General features: G+C 32.5%; 1 protein-coding gene across 2 annotated transcripts; it reads right to left on the reverse strand.

Annotated features, from left to right (window-relative positions):
• Positions 1-446: 446 nt before the first annotated feature.
• On the reverse strand, positions 447-4,477 carry LOC142608370 (putative transcription factor bHLH041). 2 transcript variants are annotated; one of them, XM_075780135.1, is made up of 8 exons: positions 3,947-4,477; positions 3,735-3,857; positions 3,486-3,591; positions 3,320-3,334; positions 3,144-3,209; positions 2,392-3,054; positions 1,690-2,070; positions 447-785 (listed from the first exon to the last, which is right to left on the reverse strand). In XM_075780135.1, the coding sequence occupies exons 1-8, from the start codon at positions 4,060-4,062 to the stop codon at positions 717-719; spliced, it is 1,539 nt and encodes a 512-aa protein (XP_075636250.1). In that variant the 5' UTR covers positions 4,063-4,477; the 3' UTR covers positions 447-716. The 2 variants fall into 2 exon arrangements, with proteins under 2 accessions (XP_075636250.1, XP_075636258.1); XM_075780143.1 differs by lacking the exon at positions 3,320-3,334.
• Positions 4,478-10,703: the final 6,226 nt, after the last annotated feature.

Below are 10,703 nucleotides of genomic sequence, written 5' to 3' on the forward strand. Positions count from 1 at the left end.
TAGGGTGGCCAACTCAACTGACAACTATCTTCACAGAGTACTCCAATCCATAGATTAATTATACTTGAAACCAAAAAAGAGGTATTACATAAACCAGTGAAAGCTACGTGCGTGGGGTTGGTAAGAAATATTGAAAAGTTATAATTTGACGTTGGACCACCTTTGAATACATCTATGAATCTATGTTGCATCCCTTCTCTCTCGTAAGGGTTGCTTTCATAGTCTCCTTATAAGATTGCAGTCAATAAGGGCGACATGAATATATATCATGAATTGAATCGTACAAGAAAGATAATAATATATCTAGAATGGCTCCCATAAAAGAACAAAATTAAGATAAAGAAAAAAAAAGAAAAAAATCTGGTTAAGATGGGATTGATCTTAAGTTGTGAGGTACTAAACAATATTAGTATAATAATACTTTACTCCAAAATGATAGTAATTGGTAAACCAAAAAGTGTCAAATATTTATTTATACATTGCTTCTAGTTCTATATGGTGGCTATCAAAAATTGTGCTAACAGGGCACTGATGGTGAAAATCAATACAATAAGTGATCTCAAAATTGGAGGCGGTGATGAAGAGGTGTAATAATATCTGAAATAAAGAAAAGTAACCATTGACAATGATGATAGGGAGCCGCCATAAAGTTAAATTAATTCTTGACTGTGTTCAGTGTCTCACACACGTGGCAAAAAGAGGGATTGGTTCAATTGTCATGGTGCCAGGTCAGCAACAACCCTTCTCACTGCTTCCTGGAAGGCAGACTCGTCCCATTCGGGCCCCTTCAACAACAAAAGATTCACTTATTAAAAATTCACCCTCTAAAAAGAAAAGCTACCTTCTTCATTTGGTATATGCAACATGTTTCTTATAGCTTGTACGTTTCATTTCATAGTGGTGTAGGATCTACATGTTTCAATGCGAATATATAAGATAGTTATTACATCTAAATGCGCCATTATTTTCAGAATTGTTGAATTTTAATATTCTAATTGGTATACGATAAAAGTAGTGATAATGATGAATCAATCTGCGTAATTTGTATTATAATCATAACATCTATATTTTAACATTTGACATTTTTAAGAGATGATTTTATGCAAGAATACAAAAGATTCTAAGGTTGAATATTCAACTCTATAAAGAGAAGCTAACTTTTTCATTTGGTACATGCAACATGATTCTTATAGCATAAAAGTTTCATTTCATAACAGTGTAAGATTTACATGTTTCACTACGCATATATGCAATGGTTATTGTTTCTAAACACGCTTTTATTTTCACAATTGTTGAATTCTTATATTATATTTGGTATAAAATAAAAGTAGTGCTAGTAATGAATTAATCTGAACATAATTTGTACTATAATTATAGCATCCACTTCAACATTTGACATTTTTAATACATGCAATTTATGCAAGAATAATTAAACCTTTACAAAATATACAATTTTCTAATCAAAATTTAAAGCATCCTACTTTCCTCTAAATAATGATTTCTTATGAATAACAATAGTAGTGGGACAAAGAAAATCATTACATGGTTTATTATTTGATGCTATAGAACTAGAAGTAGTGTTCCCTGCATTATTTTTGACTTATTATTATTCAAAAGAGATTAATAACCCACTCATTTTTTTTTCATTGTTCAATCTCAAAAAAAAAAAATGCATCTAAATTTCCGTACCTCAATTCTTAATCTCAAAATAATGTGATTCATGGAGCTTGACTCTATTATCCGGGTGTTGGTCTCCATGGACTGCAAGCTTACATTCTTAACCTGCTTCAAGAGTTCCAAAATGCGAATCAGAATATCCACCATTGGACATTCACCTCTTATAATCACTTGCAAATCAACAATGCGCTCCTCCGATGAGGTTGATTCCGAGACTTGTGAAGTCCGAACAATGAGCCTTTTATTTGAGGAACTAGTTTCCTCTTCCTTAGCTTCTCTGGCAGGCAAATGATGCGGCTCCAAGAGCTGGTTTTTTCTATTAAGCTCTTCAACTTGAGCTTTCAAAGAACTCAAATACTCCCTTGTTGTAGCAAGCAGCGATGCCTTATCTTTCTATTAAATCCAAAACATATTTGTCAAGGTTGGAGTTGGTGTTATATATTGGTAGGCAATGGCACACACACACGCACCCACCCACACACACACACACACACACACACATATATGTATGTATGTATGTATACAACTATATGTGAATGCCAATGTGTACTTTTTTTTAAGGGATGCGAATCCAATTGAAAGAACTGAGTAATGCACATAAACAATAAGAGTCTTGGCCAATGATGCAAATCTACTTGTTACTAAAACAAAAGGAGAACGAAATTTAATGCATTGCCAAATAGAAATATGTTTTCAATTCAAAGTGATTGTTACCTTAGTTCCAGGAGGAAGCAATGATCTCAATGCTTGAAAGCTTTCATTGAGTTTCTCACGCCTTTTGCGCTCTGAGATCATATGGTGCAATTGAGTGGTTGTGGGGCAATTTTCTTGGATACGTGCACTAAATCTCGAATAATTTAAGCTTCTAAAGAATGCAAATGATCTCTTCATCATGCTTTGCCGGCCTAAATTGGCTCTCACTTGGGTCGTTCTTGGTCCTAAAGGCAAGGCATATCTCTTGAATGCACTAAATTTGGAAACTACCTGGTGACTATAAGGTAAATTTGTGTGGGGTTGTTGTGATGAAGAAGAAGAAGAAGGTGAAGTTAGAACATTGAAGATGGCTCTTGTAATTGCAGCAGCTTCGGTTTCCGGGTTTGGGAGTTGAATGTTTTGGAGCCTAGCATATGCTTGCATGGCTGCTTGGTGTGGACTAAATGTTGGAATTTGTTGCAATGTAGGATTAACAACCTCTCTAAGGGTTTCTGGAAGATGGGTTGTGTTTGGAATGTTGAATAGAAGGGATGAGTACTCGGGGCTATCCATGGATAATGATGAAGATGATGAAGGTGGGTTTGGATCTGGTAGCCTAAGTGGGGAAAATTGCCTTGAGAAATCTTCAGGAAACCAACTTTTCAATTCCTTTTCAACGTCAATCTACAAAAAAATTCATTTGAATTAAGAAATGAACTTTTAATTAAACAAAAGAACAACGTTATGGAAAATGTGATAATGGGGTTTCTTACCTCAGCAGGCACATTGGAGAAGCCTACCTCAATCTCTCCACTCTTGCATCCCATAAAAATTGCAGTCTGCACTTAACAAACAGATAGAAACTTTATAATCTTTTACTATTTTATGCTCTATAAAATAGAAAGCTTAAGAAAAACCTAATATCACATTTTGTTTCAGCTGCACAAACCTTAATCCCTGCTACCTGTGACAAAAAAAAAAAAGGCATAGAAATAAATCAATATAGCTAACATCGTTAAGAAAAATTGAATTCGTTGTCTGATCAGTCAACAAATTACAAGCTCTCTCCCTCTCCGTATAGCTAGCTCCTCTTATTATTGTCATCAATTAATTACCTGATAGAATTGTCTCTGTACTTCTTTTGATGCGAATCTTTGAAGGTGCACTTCTTGCAACTCTAAGTAAGGTCGACTATTCTTGAAAGCGAGTCCTGGAACACATCTGACATACAATAGCAACAATCAAACCCTAACCCCAAAATCTTATTACATATATGCACAAAAGTTCATTTAAAGCGATTGCATATAAGGAATCATGTTTTGATATATCCAGCATCTTAACTAGAATATATATCGCCTTCTTACTCATTTTCGACCATGAAAACTGATTGCCGGTACTCCTCAAAAAGCCTCCGAGCTTGAGTTCCAGAAGAAGAGCTAGGTTGGTTGTTTTCTTCATAAAAGAATCCATCCAGATATCTTAAGAAGCTGTTAAAAAAAAAAAAACACATATATAATCCATGATATGTAAATCAATATATACATATAGAGAAAAAAGAGAGAGAGTTGAACAATACCTAGATGATTGGGGCCAATTTGACCATAGGCAAATGTAAGTGTAGGGAATAGACTGCATTATCAACTGGAAGAAGTTGGCACGGCTGCTTTCATCGAATAAGAAGGCCGTGTCCATGACCTTGAGGTCCAGTACTTGTCTTGTGGTGGCTAAGAGTACAGATATTTCTGCCTGACATGGCTTTGGTTCTCTTCTTTGCAACCCTTCTTATGTAGCAGTTTGATTGTTTCGTCCCTGCCGAACCTTCTGTGATCTGAGTCTGAATGCGTCATTTGAAAAATATGCATGTGCTTGTAGGGCAAGTGAGGAAAAATCTTGACATATCTAAGTGAAAAAAGGAGAAGAAGGGTATACTAGAAGAAGATGAAGAAGACTAATCTAAGGTCATTAAATGATCTTTGTTAATTAGGTATTTGTGTTGGGGAACAGGACTAGCTGTTTAATAGTATAAGAAACAAGCTGGGTCTGTCAGAGAGAGAGAGATAGGTTTGAAAAGTTGTGCGTGGTGGTGGGGAAAGAAAGCCCTACCAATGCTTTGAGAGGGTGAGTGAAAACAAAAGGGAAAAGACCCCACTAGGGTATTTGTATACTACTATGAGAGAGAGAGCGACAGAGAGATAGAATTGTCTCTGGCTAGAGAGCTTGAAAAGTAGTAGTGAGAGAGAGAGAGAGAGAGAGAGAGAGAGATAGAAGATTTTTAGGACCTTTTGGCTAACATCACTGGTAGAGAGAGAGAGAGAGAGAGAGAGAGAGAGAGGGAGAGAGAGCAGTAGCAGCAGCAGCCACCAGCCAGGCAAGGGAAAGTGAGAAAAGTAGTGGTCAAAGTCCACCCTCGCGCGAGGGTTTGAAATGAGTCAAGGGCGGAAGGCTGAGTGTCGTTTTCATTATTTCCTTTCCTTCCTTACTTTTCTGTTTTTCCTTTCTATTCTTCTTCTTCTTCTTCTTCTTTAGTTTCCAACCTTCCTTATCCCTATGAAACATTATTTAGGCAAGAATAATATATATTACTACATTATTTATTACCAAAAATATTAGTATTTAAAAGAAACATAACTGATGCGGTTGTTGATCCAATGGATGCCGAAAATACTTTTTTTTTTTTTTTTTTTGTGAGTATCAAGAAAAACTCACATTTCTTCCAGATTTGAACTCTTAGAATGAGGACTACATAGTTTAAAACTATGATAATCTAATATTCGATTGGGGTGATTGTGGTACAGTTTTAGTGGTTTTATTTATTTATTTTTCTAAATATGAAATTTGATAATCATGGTAATTATTAATAAAATTTATTATGATTATGTTTGTATATGAAACAATATATGAAAACTCTACCAATAGCACGTAGCTCAGCATCGAGAATTTTGTAACTTCTCTAAAAAAACAAAATTCTATTAGTCTTTTCACTCATTTTTCTTGCATTAGGCATTTATTATTATTATTATTATTATTATTATTATTATTATTATTATATAATTTGAGGTAAGACTTAGGTATTTCCAATTAAATTCAAAAACCTAGTTGGCTTGATGAATAAAGCATAAACAATATATATATTTTTTTTCATTCAAAGATAATTAAATTTAATTGGAACCTATTGTACAGTATCTAACTTTTATCTTACTCTACTTTTTTTTTTCTTTTAGAAAAAAATGATATATCAAAATTCTATTGGAGGGTTTAATTATAGGATAAAATTTAAATTTAATTTGAAATATATGTATTAGAATAATTACATATAAAATTATGAGATCTCAAAAGTTTATTTTACACAATATTACGAAGTCAATTAAAAATCAAATGGATTTCGTTTTTATATATGGAGAAGTTACTGTGTCGGTACTCTTTCTTCTATGTAAATGTCACAACTTGGTAATTGGGAATAGGTACTTCGTACTCTTGGTAATTGGTAATTAGAAGGAACAAATGTGTCCTTCTAAGCTTTCCTTTTTCACTTTCTTTGAATTTACTTATTAGTATTTGGAGCATTTTGTTGAAATGTCTTCGTTTTAATAAATGCGTCCAAAACATGGTCTATTGATGCGAACCTCAATCGACACGCTTTGAGACCCAACAAAAATATTAGAATACTTGCCCAAGAAAGCTAAAATTCAGATTGTTGATAGAAACCCTGACCCAACGTTTATAATTAAAACGCGAACCAAAGGTATAAGTTGACCTTGACCCAATGATTATAAAGAATCACGAACCAAAGGTATAAAGTTTGAACGCCACAAGGAAGAATCATTGATAAGTTCACAGTTCTTGAAGAACCAAAAGAGAGCAAAGCCTCACCTTTTCTGATTTTTATTCAATAATATTCTATTAAAAACGTTTACAAACATAAGGCCTATTTAAGGGCTCCATAAAACTTGATAGACAAGAAAATATGTTCTAAAATAACTCCTAATTGATACCTTACCATATTAGGAATCAAATTTGACCTAAAAAACATTAAATACACCTAAAAATAAGGAATTAAATCACCTAAACCTAAAATAACGTTTTTACATAAAAATACCAAAAATAATAAATTACAATAATTAAACAGTAAATTGTGTCATACATCATCTATAGCTACATTATAGCCACCTTAAAAAAAAAAAAAAAAGCGGCTACAAACCTGTAGGACTTATAGTGACATTGTATAGGCCATGCGTACAAACGCGGTTGTAGACCCATTTGGTCTATATATGCGTTTTAAAAATGTTTTAGAGATATATCTCTAAAACATTTTTACAATAATTTTACAAAAAATCATAGGTATTAAGTTGTTATTAGTTCTAATTTGAACCTACCACTAAAATTATTTTTTTACACATGAATAACAACTTATCACCTAGTATTTGTTATAAAAAGTATTATAAAAATATTGTAAAATGGTTAAAAAATGGTGAATTTAATAATTTTAAATTATTTCTATATGTTTTTAACTTTTCACATGAATAGGGACATAGGGTTTCTTGAACATTTTTTTTTGGTTGCTAAAACGTTAATTATGTGGCAAAAAAAATAACCATACATAAAGAAGAAAACGTAAGTATGCTTTATGCTGCGTCCAAAATTTACTTGTTCAAATTTGAAACATTGCATAAATTTTCTTCGTTTGACATTCTCTCCTTTGAGCAAATCTTCTGGCTGGCAGTGGCACCTACTCAAAACTTACCTAGGTCCCCGACCTATAAGCCAAAGCCATGAGTATTATTATTATTTTTTTTTGCTGAATAAAAAAATGGGTTCTCTGGTGTGGGCTCGTCAAGCCCATGCTACATGATAGTAATGGGTAATATCATGTGTACCATATGGGTCTTGCTGGGGCTATCACTCGAACCACTTCTTTCTTGGTGTTGGGATAAAAATTCCTACCATCAAGCTACACCTCCATGTGGTGCCAAAGCCACGAGTGTAATGCTAATGCAACTTCTCCCACGCTTTTGTTGCCTTGAATGGCGTTTAATATATATATTAATTCATTAATTACAATGATCATAAAAAATTTGAACGTTAAATATTTCTGTGAAAATGTTAAAATGTATTAACTATTGTGTTATAAGATTTTTGACAATTGAATATACACGTATGAATGAAGTCTTATATTGAATAATGATGAAAATAATGAGTAGTTAATATAATATAATTGAGTTCATACCCATAAACATAGGGATCAAGCCTTTTGAGTTAAATATGTTTCTATATATTATATTAATTACTCGTATTAATTACTTAAAAGAGTCTCAACAAATAGTATAAGAGCTTAGGCGTGTGCGGCGAATATATTCAAAATTTAACCAAGTATTCCCTGTCCCATAAGTCCGGCACAAAACTTTATTTTATGGTCCCACCCACACTGCTTTCATAACTTTCGTTGCACAAAATTGACCAATTTGCTGATCAAGAACTTTTCTTTATTCTTAGTGATTACTAAAAAAAGCATAGCCACAATTCACAAGGAGATGGTAGATATATTGCATGTCCAAGATTATCTATCTATATTCTTTAGTTGCCTCTTCTTTCTTTTCTTTTTTTCTTTTCATATTTAACCTTATTTTTTGGATTTGGTCCTAGGCTCCTAGCCTTTCATCTTGTCTTTGTGTAGCTTTGTAATTTCCACGCACACTCCATGCAGGTACAATGTGAAATGTAGTGTTCACATTGTATAGTTGGTGTTCTTACTTTTAATCAATTTTTTGGGGTCCTTTCAATGGCCCTCTTGCTTCTTGGTATATTATCAATGGACGTAGAGTCTTCTGCTTCATCAATGACATAGGGTCAGCTTGAACCCAACGTTTTTTCAAACCCAACTTGAAAGTTTTGTGAGTTTACTAAATGAAATTTATAATATTAGCTTGGAGTTTGGACTTGGGCTAACCTACAAAACCAATCCCAAAAAAAAAAAAAAAAAAAAAAAAAAAAACCTACAAAAGGTTAGGTAGTTTTGGGCTTGGAAATGGCCTTATGGCCGGGACAGCCGACTTTGACCGAAATCGGATCCAGTGAGAACTTTCCATGTGTGTGACATATATAGTAGTAGTTACCTATTAATATGCAACAATTCATGTATAGAATCTATAGATGAATTATAAATAAAAATTTCCGCAAAAAACAAAGTTATAAATAAAAAAAATAATGTGTAGATGGACTTTTTTTTTTTAAATTTAAAAAAGATAATGTTTTTAGATGGCATCGAGTTGTTTAGCACATGTTGTACTACATATATATTTCTCTCATCTAAAGGTAGGTCTTACTCTTAAATTCTATTCATAGGATTAATAATTATGCGAGAGAGATGTGCAATATATTGAATGTGCGCAATAATTTCTCCCAGATGAAATTGTTTAGCACTTGGTATATTACATCTTATCTCTCATATAAAAGTACGTCTTACACGTAATTTTGTACATATAATTTATATTTACATCGAAGAGATGTGTAGTACATCAGATGTATGTAACAATCTCTCCTAGATCATAATGGTTTTCAAAAAATTGAATCATTACTTAATATTATTTCTCAATTAAGAATATAATTGACACAAACTTATCAATTTATTTCTTTGTTTTCCCCTCAATTTATAGTATTTTCTTTAGAGATGGAAATTTAAACTTACCTTGTCTTGCCTCGGTCCTCATGGCAATGGGGTATAGGGTTGACTCCTTCCCTCAAAGCAAGGTTCAGGGTGGGAGTAGGTATTGGGTCGGGACCCCACCTTGTTTATAATAATAATAATAATAATAATAATAATAATAATAATAATAATAATAATAATAATAATAATAATAATAATATTATTATTATTATTATTATTATTATTATTATTATTATTTGGTAATGTCAAAACTTGATTATTATTAATTTTTAATATGTTTTATGAATTTTAATTTAATGTATTATATGTTTGTAATGTCAAAACTTGATTATTATTAATTTTTAATATGATTTATGAATTTTAATTTTTAATAAGAAAAATTAAGTGATGCAAGGTCGGGTGCGCTCTAGGATAGGGGTGGGGAAAAATACCCTCCCTAAGGTAGGGGTGGGGCGAGGAATAGAAAACTCACCCCATACCTAGCTCTTTGCCATTATTACTTTTCTTGCTTTAGATTTGCATCTCATGGCAAGTGAGTTTAATAAAGTTTGAGACACCAATAAGCTATAAACTCTACCTCATATTACACCTCTTTAATAAAAGTAAGATAAATTATGATATTATGAGTTCAAGACCTATTAAATGGATGCACAACATATTAATTAAGGGTTCATTTGGTTGGAGGAGTGGAAAAGTAAGAGGATAGAAAAATTTTTAATTTCCTCATTTTTATTTGGTTGGGAGTGAAAAAGTGGAGGGATGAAAAAAATGAGTTTGTATAAATTTACTCACATACCCTTTGTTAAAAAATGATGCCCAATTATAACAAAAAAGTGACAAACAAGCAAAAAAAGAAAAATCAATCACCCAAATTTACAAAATATAAAAATCATGTCAAGGAAAAATAATCATGTCTGGTTAAATCAAAAAATAAAAAGAACAAAAACAAAACAAATCATTGTCACCCCATGCCCCAAGAAATCAAAAGAAAAAAAAAGGACGCGGCAAAGTGTCCCAGGAAAAAGAGCCAACGTTTGTCCCAAAAAGAAAAAAAAAGAGCCAACGTTACCCACGCCCCACAAAATCAAAAGAAGAGGTAAAGTGTCCAAAAAATAAAGAAAAATGCTGCGTTTATAACATTTTTACAATATTTTTATAATAAATCACATGTGGTTAGTTGTTATTGGTTCAAATTTGAACCCAACACGAAAATTACTTTTTTGCCCCAACAATAACAACCAGTAACAACCTGATATTTAAGATTTGTTGTAAAAATGTTGTAAAAATGTTATGGACATATCATTTCTCAAAAATAAAAAATGAAATTGGCTGCATTTTTGTCCATCTAACAAATCACACTCTCTCCTTTAGTTTTCTCCTCATTTTGGGGAGAAAACATTTTGGTGGGCTCAGGAAAAAAACACTTGGATCTCGCCACATTTTTTTTCTCTCTCCCTCTTAACTAAACACATTTCAAAAAGTTTTCCCTCCTCATTTTTTTCATCCTCCCTAAAATCTACTCTACCAAACACAACCTTAAGGAAAAATTTGAGATAAGTATTAAAAAAAGAAAATTACACGACCTCTAAAAATTCCATTATAAAAAGGTTATATTGTACGTTGGAGTGTGCTTTTGACAGGTAAAACACAAGTGGACAACATGCCTAGACAT

Source organism: Castanea sativa, chromosome 1 (assembly GCF_040712315.1).
Source record: "Castanea sativa cultivar Marrone di Chiusa Pesio chromosome 1, ASM4071231v1".
NCBI lineage: Eukaryota > Viridiplantae > Streptophyta > Magnoliopsida > Fagales > Fagaceae > Castanea > Castanea sativa.

Coding starts and splice junctions, on each gene's coding strand:
- LOC142608370 (XM_075780135.1), bottom strand. CDS start 4,062: ATGGACACGGCCTTCTTATTCGATGAAAGCAGCCGTGCCAACTTCTTC. Junction 3,858..3,946: donor AATTGGCCCCAATCATCTAG/GTATTGTTCAAC, acceptor TTTTTTTAACAG/CTTCTTAAGATATCTGGATG. Junction 2,071..2,391: donor TGCTTCCTCCTGGAACTAAG/GTAACAATCACT, acceptor TGGATTTAATAG/AAAGATAAGGCATCGCTGCT.